Source organism: Trichogramma pretiosum, unplaced genomic scaffold (assembly GCF_000599845.2).
Source record: "Trichogramma pretiosum strain Unisexual culture from Peru unplaced genomic scaffold, Tpre_2.0 scaffold2, whole genome shotgun sequence".
NCBI lineage: Eukaryota > Metazoa > Arthropoda > Insecta > Hymenoptera > Trichogrammatidae > Trichogramma > Trichogramma pretiosum.
Window position 1 is genome coordinate 5,322,792 of NW_019641687.1, and position 21,363 is coordinate 5,344,154.

A 21,363-nucleotide genomic window follows, 5' to 3' on the forward strand; every position below is an offset into this window, starting at 1 on the left:
CCTCTCGTGTAAATGCTTCATATAAATTATCATATCTATTTATATATTTATTGTGAAAGCAAAATAGTATATTTTTTCTTATACATTTTATTACTTACAGTCAATAAATTAAAATCTCAAAACAACATTATATCTTACGAACTAAATTTTTAATATGCACTCGAAATTTCTTGTGCTCAGTACATCGTTTGAAAGCAACGTTCAATAACATTTTTGGAATAATAAAACATAAGCTGTGATATCGGCAATCATGAGATGTTTTGATTTCTAATTTTCTTAATCAAATATTCAAAATATTCGCACACTAAATTCCAGAAGTTCTCATGGAAAAATTGCGATGTCTACTGTTTGCATTGGAAATATTTTCATTGCTCGGCGATAAAAAATAAAATTGTTCTTACATTTCTTACTCTAGACTATCAAACGTTAATCTCATAAAATGTCATGGTATCTAGGATCATAAAATAATCATATTATTTGAGAGGTCACCAAGTATGTGTTAATTTAATCAAGTTTCCTTTTCTCATTTGTTTTCATTCTTATTTTTTTCGCTTTATTTCTGTAAAAGTATGTACAATTCAAAAATTCATGAATTTTTTTCAATAATCGAAACTATCACATTATTGATTGAATTTTTATACAAAAATACATGTTTGTAAAATGAAAACCTTCAGTTCAGTCGCATACTAAATATTCGAGCACATTTTTACTAAGTATTTTGTGAACATCAAATATGACTTTTTTTTATCTTAAAACACATTAATAGATTAAAAATTCTATTTTTTACTATCACTAACTGAATATTTTACATTTGAATTTTTCTTCAAAAATGCGAATACAAAATAAAGTTGGAATAGAATTTCAGAAAAGATAAATAATTCTTTAAATCACAAAGCTTACGATAAACTTTTCTCAAAAGTTTGCCAAGTTTTCTTCAGTCTTCCATGGGCAATTTTTTATATGCCAAACGACACGTTTTTCTTCATTAAAACTTCACAAACGGTTTACAAGAAATAAGATGATTAAATTGAATTTGTAATCGCTCTGAAAACTCGACAATTATTTTTAAATTTCTCAGCACGTAGCCGAAGTTTAATAATATTATAACCGATACAACTATACACTTTCTATGCGAATCTCGATTAACTTTATTCCGCGATTATCGTACATGTTCCTAGATCACAGTTCTAGTTATATATCTATGCATTCACATACAATAGTTATATGAGTATAGAATCGACGGAACCGATTATGGTATTTTTCTTAAAAAGAATTTGAGTATTACCTTGAACAAAATTAACAATTCTGTACATTTTTCATTAAAATTATAAATTGAGCTATTTCAGCCATTTTGCTTATAAAACAAGTTTTCATTTTATATTTGTTAGCGCGCAAGTCAATTTATAGGAACAACATGTATAAATTTTAGCAATACTCTATAACTATAATAATTTTCAAGTTGATCCTCTCAATCAGTTACTAATTTGTAACCATTATTTCAAACTGAATCATTGGAAAACATAATCTCGATTCATTTATATTGCATTTAACTATTAAGGTATCCACTTTTACTCTAATCTTTTTTATTCACCCTGTTTTTTTATATTTTATACTCCTGAATCCGCAAAAACACCCGCAATATATCATTTAACTTTTCACGCCTCGTTCGTTGGCTCGGGCCACTTCCAAATACTACTACTTTAAAAGTTAATAAACTGTATGCTTAAGTATGATAATCTATAGTAAATATTTGTAAAAAAATGCAATAAATCTACAAATACGTGTAATGAAAGAGAAAGAATCTCAGTCTATGCGTATGTAAATTAAAAAAATGGGCTATCACTCGCTTCGTCTCTTTGAAAAAACTGCGACACATATTGCTGGGCAAGTCGGATGTCCTTTTATTTTCGACAGAGAGAAAGCATATTTAACTACGGCATAAATACACGTTATACATACAAATGGGAGCAATATTCATAATTGAGCGTGTAAGTATAAAAAAAAGTAAATGTAAATAAATTGTCACTTTTGTACTGAAAATCACGAGCGCGAGCGACGCTCGTTCACGTTAAGATGTGACGCGCATGCATATCAGCACCTGATTTATGAATCAAGGCCAGCTGCATTCATAATCTCAACGAGATGTACAGTTACGTATCATATTTTCCGAATACGTAGTTTAGAAATGGCATGTCACCGATGTACACGAGGATCTTTCCCATCGAATTCGCAACAATTCATATTTTTTTTTATATTATGCTTGTTCGTGCTTGCGTTTCTACATAAACCTATTAAATTATCTCCACGTTCAATAAATAAACAAACAAATATAAATCTACAATTACGCAACGATCGAGAATATAATTACGATAAAAAAGACCAATGTCTTGTGGGATCGTTTACATTGGCATTATTTTAAAATTCATTCATTTTGTATACGATCAACATTGGCGTCGAATAGTTTGGTAACTATATCATAAAAGTATATGTCGACCAGTGATCGCCGTGCAAAAAATTACGATAACATTTAACACGATGCGTTTTTTTTTTACCACAATAGAAAAAAAAAACGCGCAACGTGCGATATAAAAATTTTCTTAATCTATGGGTTTGTCGCTGCAGCCGCGGTCAGTCGATGATAGTCTGCGCTTGGAGTACGTATCTAACTGTCGAGGATATCATCTGTCTCGGCCGAGGCGACTTCGTTGATGGTCGCCTCGTAGATGACGGAGTCGCTGGTTGGGACCTGCTGCTGCTGCTGCTGCTGTGGCTGCTGTGGCTGCTGATGCGGCTGTCGTGGCTGTGGCTGCTGCTGTTGCACGACGGACGACGTGACGGTCGAGCTCGGGCTGTTGGCCTGCTTGCGACCGCTGCCGTTCTTCTCTGGGTTCTTGTGGGTCTGATAGTGCTTCGCCAGATGGGCCTTCTGCCTGAAGCACTTGCTGCAATGGCTGCAGCTGAATGGCTTCTCGCCGGTGTGGGTCCTCACGTGCACGTTGACGCTGTACTTGTCCTTGAAGCCCTTTTGGCAGATGTAGCAGTAGTGCAGGGATCGCTCCTTGCGACCGCTTTTAGGTGAGACCGAGCGACGGCCGGTGGTGCTGCCGCCGGTGGTGCTGCTGGAGCCGACGGCGGCACCGCTGCTGTCTGTACTCGCTGGATTGCCACCGTCGACCCCGTTGGCGGCGTTCTGGCCGCCGGCAGCACCGACCGCGACGTTGCTGTTGGCTTTTCCTTTCGGTGCCTTGGGCTTGCGTTGGTACTTCTTGCCGGGGGGCTTTTTGCTCTTGCCGCTGTTGTTGCTGCTGCCGTTGCTGCTGTTGCTGTTGGTGCTCAAGTTCGGCTCCATCTCCGCTATCGGCTGGCATTCCATCACTGCGTTCGCTGCAAGATAAATACAATCGTCGTTTATAACAACAGCGGAAAAATATATATTAATTATACGTGAAAAAAGACGAAGGAAGAAGCACTCACTCGAGATATCTTGGGTTACTTGGGGCGGGGTTTGGACGACGATGGCACTGACGAGATCGGCGGCGGCCATCGTGATGGTGCCCAGGTTGTCGTTGGACGGATCGTAGGTGTAGACGAGCTGCTGAACCGTCGGCTGTTGACGCTGCTGCTGTTGCTGCTGCTGCTGGTCACCGGTCGAGTTGCAGACCGGCTGGAGATTGCAGTAAGACTCCATGGCGGCGCAGTCGACGCCGCTCGACAGATCCAGTTGCGAAAGAATCAGATCGTTGGAAATGATCTCGGTGCCGGGCTCGGCGCGCACCGGCGCCAAGAATCGCAACACCTGCGAGCCGCAAGCCGCCGCCACGCTGTTCGAGTAGATCTTGCCCTGCAGCGCGTTTCGCAGTAGGCTCTCGTCGGCCGACTCGGTGCTTTGTTGCTGCTGCTGCTGTGTTTGTTCTTGCTGAGGTTCCGTCTGTGGCTGCGACTGTTGTTGCTGTTGCTGCTGCTGCTCTTCCGCATTGTTTCTGTCGGACAGCTTCCAGTCGTTGTTGTTGTCGCCGGATTCTTGTGCCGGACTGAGAGTGGTCGAGACGAAGGTCGTGGCTTGAGTCGAGCTGGGATAGTGCTCGCCGTTGCCAACGTCCGCGACGACCTGTTGATGCTGCTGGTGCTGCTGGTGCTGCTCGGCAATGACGACGACGTTATTCGCGGTAACCGAGCCGACGGCGACGCTCATGTGATCCGACATGGCCGTGGCGTCCTCCATGTTGAAGATCGACTCCATGTTGAAGTCCCCAAGCTGATTCGAGCGCATCCAGTTGTCGGTGACGCAGGCCGAGTTGGGACTTCGACAGTCGAGGCCGTCCATGGAGCTCGGCTCGCTGTTCTCCAGCACGGTCAGGGTGTAAATCGAGCCGTCGGTGTTCTGCCCGAGGGCGGGTTGCTGCTGGAAGCCGTCCGCGTCGACGACGGCCGTCGTCCAGCAGTACTTGTCGACCTCGCTGCCGCTACCTCCGTACTGCTGCTGCTGCTGTTGCTGCTGTTGTTGGCTGCCGTTCTTCACGTCGTCCGTCGCCCAGAAGTTGAGGTTGGCGGCGGCAATGCTGCTCTCCAGGAGATTGCCGGCGGATTGGAGTCGGATGCCGGCGCGCCCGATGACCCCGGCGGTGGTCAGATGGCCCAGCGAGCCGGTGATCGTCGAGACCGGCGGCAGAGCCGTGATTTTGTTGTTATTCGTCTCCCTCTGGTAGTCCTGGGAGGCCAGCCGAGTGTGCACCTGGCCGCCCTGCAGGTAGCTCACGTCGTCGTTTTGAACCGACGCCGTGTCGATCAGGATGTTGTAATACTCGTTGCTGCCGGCCTCGATCGTGGTAACCGGATTCTGGCTAGCCAGCTGATAAAGATTGTCGTGGTGCATCTCCATGATGTACTGCGTTTGCTTTTTTATTCAAAAAACTGCAACAAGAAAAGTGAATAATGTTAATACAATTGTGCTTTATGGAAATTCCATCGATGTATCTATGCGATACATCTATAAGATAATGTATGTATAAGATAGATAACAGACGAAAAAAACGTACTCGATGAGATGAGAGGGGTCTAATTATTAACCACAGTCTAAACCACAGTTTTTATTACTTACTCAAAGGTTTTAGCTACTAGTGTTAAATTTGTAAATATTTCTCTAGGTTGTAAGATAAAAATAAAATGAAAAAACTGTAGTTTTTCAAGCTTTTCTATAGTTGCATAAGATATAATCAATAAGAAAATATAAACAAATTGTAAACACTCAATCCTAACTATGAATAGCAGCGAGAATCTTACTTGGATCATTCTGTTTAAAATTAGACTTAATTATTGGCATCTTTGTATTATGTTTATAGCCACACATTTATATGTACAACAAATAATATTTGAATGAATAAACATGTGTTTCTCAAAAAAAAAAAAATTCTGTAAGATGTAACTTTAAGATACAGTTGTAAGATAATGTATGTATAAGATAGATAATAGATGACAATCACGTGCACAATTAACGACGAGAACTTTTTTTTCAAGATTTCAAGAACTTTTCCTTTTTTTTCAAGATTTTCAACGTGAAAGAAGCTTATAGAGATTAATCTAATAACAAAAGCGTTGAGATAATTAACAATCATGATCCACGTATTCAAAGGGTTGCAATTCTCAACTCCGATGATTTTTAAAGATCGCGCGCGATTGAAAAAAAAAATCCCTCAACCAGGTGATTTATAAGTCGAGGAAAAACAACGTATGAATAGGAACACGCACAACACACACGCGTGTTAAACGTATCTCGACAGTTCTATATTTAAAGCTAATAATTTAATAAATAATTTTCACTCGGGAAAACGTAATAATATATACACTGAGAAAAAAAATCATTGATTCAATGAAATCTAATTTAATATTTTATTTACTCTTAATTCAATCAAATGATTGATTGAAGCGATGAAACTTTGGTAAAATAAAAAAAGATTATATCAATGAAATTATTTCATATATTGTATCCTAAATAAATATTTCATTGAGTCAATGATTTTTTTCTTACTGTATAAACGCCGCTTCTGTACGCACCTATTCAAGTCGAGTATTTAAACACGTGTGTCCGTGTGAGTTTGTAAAACACTTCTGCGTCTGTGTGTCGGGTACTCGCGGTTCTATAGGATATATCGTGTGTAAAAGAGCTCATGTCTGTGGCCTTGACGCATCTGCGCATGTGTGAGTATTATATGCACATGTTTAACTGTAGTTAAGGTAAAAACACCGATTATGGAACGGTGTACCAATTTGTGGAACACCAGCATTTAAATCCGTATAAATAAAGTTTTTGTTAAAATTTTAGCTTGAAAGCAATTGAAAAGTATCAATTTGCATTAGTAATATAATCAATAAAAAATGATTTCGAAGCTAACTGTGTAATAATAATTTTATCATGGAATAAATTAATCAAGTGTGTCTGCAAAGCGCGTTCCATTGATAGGAATACCCAAAAAAACCAGTGTTCCTTCAGTGAAACAATACAAGTTAAGATCGCCCATTGATTTGTTGATTCCAATATTGGAACAATCGTTGATTTCGTTGTTCCTATATTGGAACGTGCAAAGTTTGCATCTATTCCATCATTAGGTACCAAAGATACTTTGTTAATATTACTTATATAAATAAATAAGAAAATTAAGGACAACTTTAAACACAGGGATTCGATATTAAAGGTACAGCGCATCTAATGATAAGTTTGTTTTAAAGTTTTATCAATTTTTCAAGTAGATACACGTGTTTGAAAAGAAGCTGCCTCGAAACCGTTTCATAATCGGTGTTTTTACCTTAACGGTCAACACTTGGGAGAATAGACCGCGCGAGGGACGAAATAAAAAGTAGTTAAACTTGATCGAGTAATATTGGCGCGGCGAGATAAATGAGCTTACGCGTGTCTGTGTGTGCGTGCTTGGCGATTCCGTACTACTGATTAGCAGCTCTCTCTCTCTCTTTCTCTCTCATACTTCATGTATACGGTTCATGGTTCATTGTGCGAGCGCAGCTTTGCGCGCGTTTTATTGCGCGCGCCTTGCATAATTCAACGTCTCGCGCGCTCTCGCCGAGCTTTTCCCTCTTTTTTTCCTTTTTTTTTTTTTTTCATTTTTTCGTTCTCGACGTCTGCGTTGAACCGTCTCAGCAGCGTTCAATAAGTTCATGGAAATTGTCCGAGGGCGCGCGAGGCCACTCGAGAGGTGGTGCGCTGTACGTATATCGGCGCGGGCAGGGAGCTGGACAAGCGATTTACGGCGCGCGCATTAAAGCCGCGCACACGTCCGTCGGCGTGAAAAATACACGCTGTATAATAAGTATATCGACAACGTTTTATACCGCATGGCGTCGGCGCATAGAGCGTTGTTGTATGGTATAACACACATAATGCCGAGAGAGTCGCCGATAAGGCGGGAGCGGTTAATTATAAACACACGATCGGTATCGCGGGCGGCTGCGAGTCCGTATACGCCCGGGATTTCCACGCGAGCGCGAGCTCTGAAAGTTGTGTGTCTGTGTCTGTGTGCGGCTCGTTGAGACAGTATATATATAATCTATGCAGATAAGATCTCTCGCGCAGACTCTTGAAACGGACAAGTGCTCCGCGGACTATATGAGATCGGTACCTATACAGGCAAAGCGCACGAGAATCAATTGTGCTCGCCTTGTTTAGGTACACACGCGCGTATACATACACCACTGCCACGAGTGCTGTTGTTATTCTTTTTTTTTATCCCCGTGGTTGTATTTTTTTTCGCGCACAGCTCGAGTATGTATACATAAGACATGTGTGTGTGTGTGTATCTCATTGAGGCGCGCGCGCTAAGGATTATGTGCCAAGATTGGAACGTCAGGATTAACGTATGCATATATCACCAACGCGGTGATTGATCGCGAGCTTACGTGTGTGTATAGTACGCATGAGATATTGAATGCGAGATGCTGAATTTTTAGAACCTATAAGCGGCAACAAAGCGCTCGTCTGTGTGAATTCTGCGAGGGAAAGCACAAGGATGATATTGTGTCTATTATTGCAAAAGATTCCTGATCAATCTACCACTTCGATTTATATACAATTATTTTTACTCTGCCACTAGTGGATTTAAAGAAAAATTGGTACACGCCATCTAGCGGCTGATACTCAAAGTGATATTGAGGCATTTAATGTGGTTCAAGATTTGTCTACATCTCCAATAATCAATTTTAGGTCATCAGACCATTATTAATGTTGATACTTTCTATCGGGGCTCAAAAAGTTTGCTCCTTTTCCTATTTAAAAATTAAATGTCAGTATCATACGGATGGACCTACTAGTTTCAATAAGTTGAGTAAACCAAGGTGCCGTAAAAATTTGTCACAGATAAAAAAAATGAGTTGAAACAAGGAGGTGCGAGAATGAGAAAGATGACAGATGTTACATCAGCAGTAACACTCTCGCACTGGCTCTCTCGACGAGAAAAGAGCAAAGCAGTTACTTTGCTGGTTTTCATTTTTAAAATCTCTCCCTTTCAGCCCTAGTTTCGATAGATAGCTTTACAGTTCATACGAAAGTGATGATATTTTCGCTCCTACCACTCCTCGCGATAACTCTCAAGCACTTACATTTCTTATTTCATCTTATGACTCGAACCGATTTCATTGATAAGTTCGCCTCTGGACGTAACTAGGGGATTATATTTACAACTGTAAAAGAAAATGTAACCGACAAGAGGAAAAAAAATCATCGAATACATCAAGCATAATTGCTCAACGCTGTCAGGGAAGATGCTTATGAATAAGTTGCACGTATATGCAAGCCACAGGAGAGAGAGAGAGTTAACGCACGTCCATATGTCAACCGTGTACTATATAGTAGATCAGGAATCTCGCGCGAACGAGTTTGTCGTATGGACGCCGTAGCGCAGCAGCTGTTACCAGTGACCATGTGACCGAGTGAATTGCGGACTGGTGTGCAACATATATATAGAGCTATATATAGATATAGGTATATATAATACAACAACATGCGGCTCGCGCAGATTCGAGAAAAGGTGCACTTAATGCGCCTGGCACGATCGAGTGGAAATGCGCTACTTTAGTTATGAAGTCTCTCTTTCGCTTGGCAGCTTAATATAGCAGCGGCGGGGCCGGTTCGCGCGTTCGTTCGTCGCTCGTCGTCGTCGTCATTGGTCAGTTTTGCATGATGTATAGGTATACAGACACAAAAACAACGATAGTTTGTATGTATCGATTGTGCGCGCCCGAGAAGGGGTATATCTTGTAAAAGTTGCGCAACGAGGCTTCCTGAAACTCTCCTGTACCGGATCGTCCGCCAAAGTCCTTAATAATAAACCCCCGGCACTGTTACACCGAAAACTCGATATATTTATAAATAAAAAAAATATATATAACAAACGACGTGGGTACGTGCCGTATTATCGGCAGCGCGCATCGGTACGTCCGGATGAAATCGGTATGCGCGCGTAAAGTTCGTCGTGCGCGGCTACGTATTATATACGGGCGCAATCGCGTTATTTTATGCACGGAGACGAGCTTAGCCATTTGTATCGCGCGCTGCGTGGGTTTATATTATATGCAGCCTTGCGCGACATTGGACCGTAACGCTTGTATATAATATATAATGTACTCGCGCGAGAGAGGACGACGCGTTTTTCCTCGTGCGCGGGGAATTCAACTGCGGAAATTGACTTTTTATATACATGCATCTCGCTCGCACAGGACGAGTATATATAATATATATAATGTACATTGTGTGCACTTAGATCTAAGGCGCATTATATTATATATATATAGAGGCGCTCGATCGCATGTGTATGTGTGTGTGTGTGCGTATATAATGCTTTATACACGGCTATAAGGCTATATAGATATTCGCTCGAGCTCGAGCTGCAGCAGCAGCGGCAGTAACAGCGCCGCAAGAGGACGGAGGGAGATTTGGGTCGCGAGATTCGGAATGCGTATATAGTCGCTGCCGTTGCTTCAGGCGCTCGTAGATCGGAATGCCGCGCGTACATACACTACTACTACTACGGCCGTGTTCGTATGTTCGTATGTTCGTATATACACGTGTGTGTGTATATGTACGCGAATCCTGTACGTATGTATATGCACGTTGCTCCGAGTTTAGTTCTGGGGATATCTTTTCGCGCGTATACATAGAGAGTACGAACGCAGTTATGGGACAGACACACACACTCGTTGCACCGATCGAAATTTAATTCGAGTGCAGCTTCGGCGCATTGTAACGATGTCGCGCGATGCCGCGATCGATCTGCGTGCACATACGGTATATATACGTACGTACGTACTATACAAATATACAACGTTCAAGCTGGGCCGATTCGTTATTTGCATACACGTACGGACTAAGAGTAGTAGCACACAGAGATCGGCAAAACATCGGACGTACGTCGTTGTGTTCGGTATATGTACGCAATCGCTGCGGGTATAAAATTTATACGAGAAACACAGAGTCGCGAGTAAAATTTGCTTCGCTGCACAAATCCCGTTCGGAGACGATCGACCGAGTATATAAAGATTCGCGCGAAGAAAATGAAGGAGACGATCCGTGCTCGTGTGCGTGCGTGTGTACCCTATAGGATGCGCGGTGATAATCGATCGCGGGCTCGATCGATCTCGCGGCTGAGTAGCATATAGCGCAAGAGAGCGAGAGATAGATAAGCGAGGGCTAGCGATACACGGCGTACCTAAGTATTATTATCTCTCTCTGGCTGTATGGTCAAGAAAAGCGCGTTGGAATAGAAAAACAGCGGCGGCGAAGGGAGAGGGAGTGCCTGGCGCGTACGGATAGACGTAGACTACTCTCCTGCTGCATGCACCCAGCTGCCCCGCGAGTTTTCCTTTGTTCTTTCTGGCTGCGGCGCACACAACGGAGCTCGCGGCTCGAAGCGAAGCTGCGCTATATATGTGTGCAGAACAGCCAAGGACGCATGAGCAGCAGCAGCAGCTACAGCAGCAGTGCATTTATATCCTATATACACACACACACTCGTGTGTGCGAGTGTGTCGAAATATCCCAGAGAGCCTGGCGCTGTGCCCCCGTGCCTATATAGCACACGAACGCACACATACGTACGAACGAGCGTGTATGTGTGTGTATATATGCACGTGCGCACGTACTAATACTACTTTATATCCTCGAGAGGAGAGAGAGAGAGAGAGAGAGATAAGCGCAAGAGAGCCGCAACGGGGGGAAATCGACGTTCCACGGGGGATTAACGGTGCTCCTCACGATGCTGCTGCTGCCGAGATCCTCTTCGTGCGAATTTTTCTCTCTCTCTCTCTCTCTCGTGCCGCCTGCACCGATGCACTTACTGCACACACAGGCAGGCAGGCAGGCAGGCAGGCAGGCAGTCGCGGCTTTCTAGGTGAAGCAGATTCAGATGCTGCGAGCGCAGTACGGAGAGCACAGAGCGAGTTGACGATGCTGTATACGCTTGTAAATGCTCTTTGTTCTCTCTCTCTCTCTCTCTGTGCTTCTTGCGCGGAGGCTCTTTTAATTAGGATTCGTTAGTCGAGAGAGAGAGAGAGACGCGACTTGGATGCTGCTACTGCTGCTGAGTGCTGCTGCTGCACACACGATTGGAATGTGTGACGACGACGACGACGCGAGCTCCTGATACTGCTCCTACCGTGTGTTACTGTTGCACCAGCTGCAGCTACTGCTGCTGCACCGATCTCGACGCTCCGACACAAACGTTTTTTTTTTTGTCGTCTTTGTCTCCTTTTTTCTCTCTCTCTGCTATATAGCTGCTGCTGCTGCTGCAACTATCGTAATATAATTGTCGATCGGGTGCAGTGCACGTGTACCTTTCGCACCCAGAGCGCGCCGCACGACGATCATCGTCGCCGCTTGAAAATATTCCACTTCGCAGTAAGGGTATAACGCGTTAAACGCGGGGCTCCTTCGCGAGTCCTGCAACTTTTACTTCGAATTTTTTAACATTATTCGTTATACGGCACACGCTCGAATTACTCTTGGCAACGAAAGGGCAATTCGTGTACGTATACACGCACGCGTGTAGGCAATTATATCGCATTATATGCGCCGCGGCCGCTTGGATGGATTTTAATAAAGATCTCGCTAACAAGTGACTCGTGTAATAAAATGTCGCTCGTTTCGGTGAGCAGGCCAGTGAGGGGCCCGCAATTGCCGCTGGAAACTTATTATAACGCGTGTCTATGTTATACATATATCTATAAACGATATACGTATACGCGGTGGCGTTTTTTACGCAATGCGCTACTGCAAAATATAATAATACAATTTGTTCGTTCTCGAGCAAGTGCGCAGCTATACGTATACGTACTTGTTAAAATCGCTCCAATTTCAGGCGCACATATATATACAAATGCGATGCATGATTTTAACGACTCACACACACATACGCGCGCGGACAACTTCATATACATACGTACGAGCTTTGAGCCATACGTATATGGAAAATGCGCAAAATTATTTCGCACGGTAATCAAAACAGCTCGCGCTGCGCAGTGGGTATATCCTATAGAGAGAAAAATTCAGCGCACGCCGAGCCGTACACGTTGAAGTAATTATTATAATTTTTCCTATATGTCATACACACACACGTCAGTGCTTCGGTAAATCTCTCGACTGCGAGCTGTGCAGTGCACGAATTATTTGCAGCCGAGTCATCGCTCGAGCTAGCTGAATATTGGCTTATCTCGCGCGAATAATATACAGCCTCCGAGTGAGGCAAGCCGCGCGTCGAGCACGAGGATGAAGAATCAACTCGATGACGAGGATGCGATATAATAAGCACGAGTGAAAGGGGTGAGAAATTCATATACGAAATCGCGTCGTGTTGCCGTGTTGTTGTAGGCAGTATGGGCCGGCGCGCATCGAGCTTTGGGAAGCGCTGTACACACAGAACACGGACTTACGATCGGGCGCCTCGCGCACGTGACTCAACCTGGCGCATAATATCGAGCTACTGCTTAGCAAGACATATACACACAGGCAGCTCCGATCGTGAGCTTATGCAACGAGCACAAACGCCCGGGCGCACACAGGGTACCGCTGCTGCTGCCGCTGCCGCCGCTTATCGATCGCGGAAAATCTTTTTACTTTACAACTGCCATGACGGCTGCTGCTGCTACACCGAGTTAGGGGCTTATGAGAGCGAGAGGAACAAATTTTCGGCTAATGGCACTTTCTCGCTGGTACTACTACTACTACTTACTGCGGCCGAGCCCCCGCAGCGACACATATTGAATTAAGCTCCGACGTGTCGTTGTACCGTACCCTCGCGCGCTAATCGCGATGATAATTTTTAGTTATGACACGCGGCACGTCGTCGAAGTCAGCGCGACGAGGCAGCGGCGGCAGTTACGTGCCAAGAAAAATTTCGACATAATATAATTCGCGTGCGTGTGCAAGTGGAGGAGCAGCAGCAGCAACAGTATGAGGTATAGATCACGCTCGTAGCGCGCGTCCTGTGTATAGCTGTCAAGATACGCCATACTACCACCACGTCAATTTGCGCGCGCTCTCAAATTTCTCGTTCGCGATCGCATCCGATACGTATAATCTTTTGATCGCGAAAATGTGTGTCTCTCTCGAGCTCACGAGTTTCTTTGCAAGCTGTAACGTTTTGGCATTGCCACATTTTTTTAATGCCACCGATCGAGATATTATACGCAGACGAAAACCGATCGGTTCCGATCGTTGCATCCGGACCATATGCTCGGTCACAAGATGTTTATATACCAGCGAATCGGCCGGTGTTTACACTAACGCAGATGGCGATCGATAGGTCTCGAGGCGAGTGTTGCGTATATAGAAAAATGCGAACCCCCGCACGAGCGGCCCACATTTACGCAGCGCACCAAGTGCGGCTTGGCTGGCCTCGGCTCTGCTGACGCGTCGCGATCGGCTTACGTCCTCGGGCTGTAGGTGAACGAGCTTTGCTCCTAACGCACCAACAACAACAACAACAACTGCAGTAGAAGAAGAAGAAGAAGAAGATCCTGATCGACAATCGGCACAATATGCATGTTTGCGGTATGACTATTGTTTCGTCGTGCGGGAGGGCCGGGGCCGCGCGCGAAGAAAGGCTCATTGTTGAAATCTAGGCATCATCGCGCGCGAGCGCGGCTAAGGCCAACGTATCATCATCCCGCATGTATATATTGTACGGGGCTGGCTTGAGCAACAATCCCAATAGATTAGAATGTTATTGTTGTGTCAGTCAGCTCGCGAGAGGATCGTTGAAAATCAAAAAATATAAGGAAAAAAATGAACAACAACAACAACGGGCGAGTTGAAAAATTCCATCGAGATCTCTCTGCTATGGGCTCGCGGGCAACGCGTATTGTGTTCGAGAAGCTCTCGCTTATATGCGTGCGGGGCAAAAATCCAACGTACGTGGCGCGGGGGAATTCGTGTGCGTGCGTGCATTCATGTCTCTCGCAGGCGCAGCCATTACTACGGCCTCCCGCGATTTCTGCGGTGCATCGAGGCTGTTTTTACGCACTTTTACAGTTAATAAATCGCTGAAAGAGCAGCAGCTTATCGGATTCGGGGCTTTCCGGATCTGATCGACACACCTGTGTGAATTCGTCGAGTCGAGATTTATCGATATATGTGCTATATGAGACACGAGTCGATGCGTGTGTGTGTATATAAGCTCGTATTATATATCCTTGAGCTCACAAAATCACCGCATACCAGACTTGTAATTTCGGGATCGCGTCTGCGAGCTTAGTCACTATAAATACTATTACATCGTAATAGTTGAAGCTGACTATCTGTATCTCCTGTTATTGTAACGGCCGAATATGACTGGACGAAAAAATATTATTCATCCAGCGCGCGATGTCTGATCTTTTTGTTCGATCGAAACAAAAAAAAAAAAAAAAACATGTAACCGCGAAACAAGGTCGAAATTCCTTTACAGCCCTGAAGAAAAAAAAATTATCAGACGCGCGGTAATTACCGAATTACCGTGCATTGGGTAATAACGCGGCGGGGCTTGCATATCGCTCAATGCGGCTTACATAATAATTACAGTACTTCGGACTGAATCTCGCGGGTATTATAATGCAGAAGGCGAGTATTTACGACCTTACGCGATCCGACTTTAATTGGTTTCGAATTTAGGATCGAGTCTATATAGCTACTGCCCCGCGCGAGAGAACCGATACTCTCGCGGTGTCTGTCTAGTAAACCATTAAGCGATTCTCTCGAAATCGGCAGATAATTACTCGTAGCGTTATAAAAGCAGCGAATTTTACGCTCCGTCGCGTTTATTAATTGTATTTTTATCCTACTTATTGCGGCTTCGTCCATGCAGATGATAAATATTTTTACCGTTCGGAGTAAAAAAAATATTGTAACAAAATATCGTTTCGTTCATACGGAAGCGCACTCGTGTTCGCGCTTGATTTTTTTCTTCGATAATTAACGATCAGAATCATAAAAATTCTCATCTATAGATTGATTCTCTCGATGAATTTGAAATCGTCGTTAGTATAGAAAAAAATCAAGAGCAGATGCATCGAAAATTTCAGGAAAACCCGACACCGACAGTCCGATCGACAGCTTGTGTGTCGGGATTTCATTCAAAAAAGCCGCACATCAGTCACATTATGTATGAGCCACAGTCAAGATCTGTTTTTTTCGAAAAATAAACGCGTTATTTGCTCGTTATAAAGCCGCCACTGCGTCCACACATGCTCGCGCTTACGTGCTAAGTAGCAAGAAAAAAAAAGTAATACATATTATATTCGACCGCTGCCGCTGCTACAGTACATCGCGACACGGGTGCAAGCGCGAGTTTATTATATACGGATCATCCTGCTATCGTACGCGCGCATACTTTTTCACACGTGCGAGATGTTTTTCCACAGTTTTATTGAGGTCATTAGTCTCGTTGATTGCTGCTGCTGTTGTATATGTCTTCTGCGTGTATGGACGGCGGCGCAAAAACGTCGATTCACTCGTCGCACAGCTCCGCGGTATATAATAAGCCGCCGAGATGTTGTTTTATTAAGCGCGACGAGGATCTCCGTTGGAGCACATCGACTATTAGCAGGATTTTTCGGCGAGCCACGAGAGAGAGAGAGAGACGGCGAGAGAAAATAATTGTTTTTCGCTATCCTCCTCGCGAGAGAGCTCGCAGCAGCGCTTCAACTATATATAGCGGAAGTGCCACTTTCCGTGGCGTAAAAAAAAAAAAAAAAAAAAAAAAAAAAAAAAAAAAAAANNAAAAAAAAAAAAAAAAAAAAAAAAAAGAAACAGAAAAAAGTCCTGTATACGTACACGCGCGCTGCAACACTCTCCTTTATACAGATACGCGTACGTATGTAATTACTGCGTCTGTGCGTCTCGTGTGTATGCGTATATATATGTGTGTGCTGCGTGTGAGAGAGTGTGTATCGCAATAAAGCCGCGCGAGTATAAATAGAGCAAAGGCGCGTATACACACTTACACACACGTATACACTGCGCGTTCGGCATATAACTGACAATTTCGAGCCGCGGCTCCGCGCACTAAAAAAGTATATACGCGCAATAATATATTCGAGGCTAAAAAGATTTCCTGACAAATAATTTCCTTTGCATCGCGTACATGCATGTGTGTGCTGCGCGCATATACGTCATACGTGCAGCAGATACGCGAAAGCCGCGCGCGCGCGCGTGTAACGCTCTTAAATGTGCATTTTACGATGCGTAATCCCAGTATTATTATATTCGAAATTTCAGTAGTGTAATTTTTTTTCTCCTCGATTTCTCAGCAAGTAGTATTCCGTACACGAGCTGCTGCTGCGCGTATTTATACCGATTCGTTTGTATCGGAGTGTGTGTGTGTGTGTACTCTCGCGAGCTTTTTTCACTTTTATCACGTTGTAATTGTCAGTTGTACATTTATATACATACACCACATATCGAAAGGACACACAAGGCGCCTCGATATTGAGCAACCTACGTGTTAGTTTATAATTTCCACAGAGAGCAAAAGTGATTATAATCTATCATCGATTGGGAAATCAATGGCGAGATTTTTCACACACACACACACACACACACACACACACACACATACATACGTACTCGTACACACGTGTGCGGCTACATTATACTGGAGTATCCTTTTAAACACATGCTAGGGGATCGCTGCAAGTACGCGACAAGACCTTTAAAATAAGGTCTATTTGAATCGGCGATCGGTATAATAATAAGCTCTCCGCATATATAGAGTATAAATCGAGCGATACATTTCGACACGCCGAATATAGGTCGAGAATTTTTTTTTTTACAGAGAATAGAAAATTGTTTTTTTGTTCAACATAAAGCAAAAAGAATCGGATAATAACTGCGCTCGCATATAGCTGGTGGTGCGTCGCCGCCACTGCGTTTATGCAGTATATGCAAATGCGAAAAGTTTAAACTGCCATTAAGATCGAGCGAATCACAATAGTGTAGGCTTCGACAAGGCATTTCTATATAATGCACGGACGACGACGACGACGACGTACAGCATACAAAGGGACTCTCGGCTGATCATGACAATTAAAAGAAATGATGATTTTTCTTCGCGTCGATCGGTTGGCACGATAATCTTGCGAAAAGGATAAATAAAATCATCATCGTCGTCGTCGTCGTCGCCATGGAAGATCGTCACCTCTTGACCTACTTATGCACGCGCAGCTTGCCCCCGAGCTCGGCTGCTATATAATACGTACGGCAAGAATACGTATACGTGCCTGCGATCCACACATATACACACACTCAGTGGATGTATTCCCTATCGCGTCTTTGTCAGGCGAGCTCCGCAGCGATGCAGTGCAGCGGAGAGATTTTGCGGGCGCCGTAGTGTGCAGACACACGAGGGGGATCGTCCGGGGGGGATCGGTATATAATACAATACACGTATAGACACACTGCAGGTATTACCGTGGTAGCTCCGCTTCTTTCCGACGCTTTATTTTTTTGTCGACGATCGAGTAACGCGAGACCGTCATCGTCCTCGTCGTCGTCGTCGTCGTTGCACCGAATGAAATTTGCGGTGTACGAATTCGTCGACGACCGGCCTCGAGACATGGACGAGCGATATAATGTGAGAACGTCGTGAAATTGAAAATTTACGCTCCGTAGTTTCACTCGGGGGCCAGCAGCAGCAGCTCTCTTTCCAGAGGGGGAGGTCTGCTGCTGCTGCTGGCTTTCTTTATTATCATTATGCACGTTGTATATGCGTCGATCGCTCAAGTCGAATTGCAACATCGGCGTAGCGGCGTCAATGGCTCGCATGCATACGTACTTTTCTTGAGAGAGAGAGACGCTATAAATTCAGACGATCGATATTTAAGCACTCGAAAGAGAATACTCGAGTATCGTCGATTGTGGTGGCGGGCCCGCAGTCGTAATCGAGCGAAGATTTTCGCACTCGGGATAATTTCCTATCGTATAAGCGCAATATACAGCGCGAAATGAGAGAAAGAGAAAATGGACATCTTTGACGCGCGGCGCGGCAGCCACCCTTTCTCGGGTTCGGGACATTAGCGCGCCAAAAGCATCCCAAAAGTAGTATTAATCATTTTTCATTGCCGTATAATTTATGAAGAAGTAAGTGCGAGGATGAAAATGCGACGCGTATAATATTGGATTATTATTTTTTATGTATTTTTTCCCGCGTCATCCCGCGGGACAATAATCGTTGCTGCGCATTTCTCTCTTGCATTGCAGTCGTAACACACACACACACACACACACACACACACAAGACTCGGAGTGATGAGAAAAATTTTCGGTACTCCGTTGAGGTTTCGCATTCAAATGCATATAACGCAGGCAGCAGCAGCAGTTGCGTCTTATTATATCGGTTTAAGTAGACGCGTATACGTGATAATATTCAGGTAAAAAAAACGCGCACTACTATACGCACGATATAAACGACGCGGTCGAGACAAGGCCGCCCATACGTACGAAATGTATATAATGCGAATTATATAGGATATACGGAGCTGAAATTCTTCTTTTCGGGCGCTTCTTCTCTGCCTTCTTCTCTGGCTGCTGCTGCTACTCGAGCTGTTGCGCGCGGCAGCGGCTATTCCCCCTTTTATATTGCTCTACGTCGATTAACGGTACTCTCGAGCAAGCAGCAGCAGCAGCAGCGAGGCCTGTGCTGCGGAGTCAGAGTCAGCGCTACGGAGGCTGATTCGTTGCTGCTGCTGCTTCTGCGCGAAACCGATCTTTTTGCAACTCGCGGGCTCACGCACATACATACACACACATTAGCAGTAGATGGATGCCGCACACAAGCGAGCTCGCTCATATACATGTCTTATAAGCTGATCGCGGCAAGAAAAGGAGAGAGAAGAAGAAGAAGTAACCATTTTTTCGTCGTCGTCTTTCGAGTAAATTAAAAAATTCATCGCTACCGTGTACGTGTCTCGGTGCGGTATATGCACCGAAGCTCTCGCGATCGAGGGACTCCAAAGTGCAGCAGCAGCAGCAGCAGCAGCAACTCGATCGCAGCTTCTGCTCGGCGGCTGAAAATCTTTATCCTCCGCGCGAGTAGCAGCAGTGTTGAAACAACTCGTATATATCCTGTATAATAGGCCTCGGCGAGTCGAGCGCCTCCAGCAGCGGCGAAATATATATACATAACACATATAAATATATATAAGCCGCATGATTTACACCGGCAGCACCGCGAGCAGCAAAGAAACGATCGTCGATATTTTTTTTATTTTTTTTTCTCTCGCTTGTAACGTTTTAGCTATACGCGGAGCTCGATCTACAGCGTGCGTCGCAGCAGCAGGGAAATACATCATCGATGCAGAAACGTTTTTCCATGAGCGCGGCTAAAAGTTTACGAAAGCCAATGTTTATTACGGCTTGATCGGGCCAGTCAGTCATAGTCTTGAAGAGAGACAGAGATGCAAAATATTATATAGGCGCTACATTAAGCGTCCGCGCGATGATTCGCGCCACGGCGCACTGTAACGCTAAATGGCAAGGTTAAAAATAAGACGTTTCTTCACTTGATAGAAGCGCGGTATATAGGTACCCTATCAGACGCGTTGGCTCCTCTAGTCGCATTGTGCAATTCACTCGCTGCAGCTCGAGCATAATATATAGTAGTATAAAGACACGTCCAAGTGCCGCCGCCGAGTTTTCAGCCATATACACGCGTGTACTACTGCAGCGCAGCGCTTATAAATTGATTGAGTTTTAAGATGCAATGGCTCGTCTGTCATTACATCTAAATTGAGTACGAGGTTTTCTCTCTCTCTCTCTCTCTCTCTCTCTCTCTCTCTCTCTCTCCCAAGTATAGGTAAAAACCATCGATTTTTCAAGCAAAAGCTCCGCGCGCGGCACGTATATACTCGCGAGTCTGTGTGTGTGCTGCAACGAAACCCCCCAATAACATGAGTCATATTATTACATGTGCCGCGCGCGCGCGCGGTATTCTAAGCGAGTGATTTAAGCGTCACGACTTTTTGTTACACTTTTTCATCCATCTTTTCTGTAATTTCGTACGTTTTGCGAGCGAGAGAGTGAGATACGCGCTCAAAAATACAAAAGTACGGTGGTAGCATTGCATACATACAGATATGGCAAAATATATACACACACGCATCTCGCGCTCTCGACTTCGTGTCTCGATTCAACGCGCCAAACGATCTTATAATATTGCGGAACGGTATAATTCGCTGCCAATGTTCCTCGAGCTCGATTACCCTATAGAAGCTGCTATATATGTAGGTGAAATTTCATTTACACGATTCGGCCGCCTTTTTTTCTCTCTCTCTTTAAAAGTGCAATTTTTTCTCCTGCGCAACCCGGCTCGGGAACGAAATGTATATATACGTATAACTTGTATATAGTTTTTTCGTTCCCTCGATCGAATTCAATAATCAAGATCGGCACAATACATATAGCGGCCGGTTCGGTTATATAAAAACAGCAACGAAGACAAAAAAGAAGCCTTTGCAGCTCCGAGCGCAGAATCGCACATAATAAAAAAATTGGCAATTATAAAAAGCTTTTCGCGTTTCAAGTTTTTCGCAGCGATCACGCACATCGCGTTTACGGAAGTCGAATCGAATCGGGCAATCGGCAGCGATCGAGGATATATATTGCGGTCAGCCAGCTATATCGCGTCGCTCTCTCTCTCTCTCTCTCTCTCTCTCTCTCACGATCATTATTGTTGACATTTATCGCGAAATTAATAGAGACTCGAGTCTGGACTTATAAATATAGAATATACATTATATTATCGAACAAAGTTTGCGACTCGCTGCGCCGCTGCTTCAAAAGCTACATATATATATATAGCGCGAGGATAATCGCCGCGAATAACTGCCGCGCGT

General features: G+C 44.2%; 1 protein-coding gene across 1 annotated transcript in view; it reads right to left on the minus strand.

Moving 5' to 3' along the window:
* Positions 1–239: 239 nt before the first annotated feature.
* LOC106658530 (myb-like protein AA) overlaps positions 240–21,363 on the minus strand; it is a 41,644-nt gene continuing 20,520 nt past the window's right edge. Inside the window, exons 2-3 of the mRNA XM_023461406.1 lie at positions 3,475–4,911; positions 240–3,384 (exon numbers count right to left, since the gene is read on the minus strand). Coding sequence (XP_023317174.1) covers positions 2,663–3,384; positions 3,475–4,879 — 2,127 coding nt within the window. The 5' untranslated portion in view covers positions 4,880–4,911 and the 3' untranslated portion in view covers positions 240–2,662. The remainder of the gene's footprint in view (positions 3,385–3,474; positions 4,912–21,363) is intronic.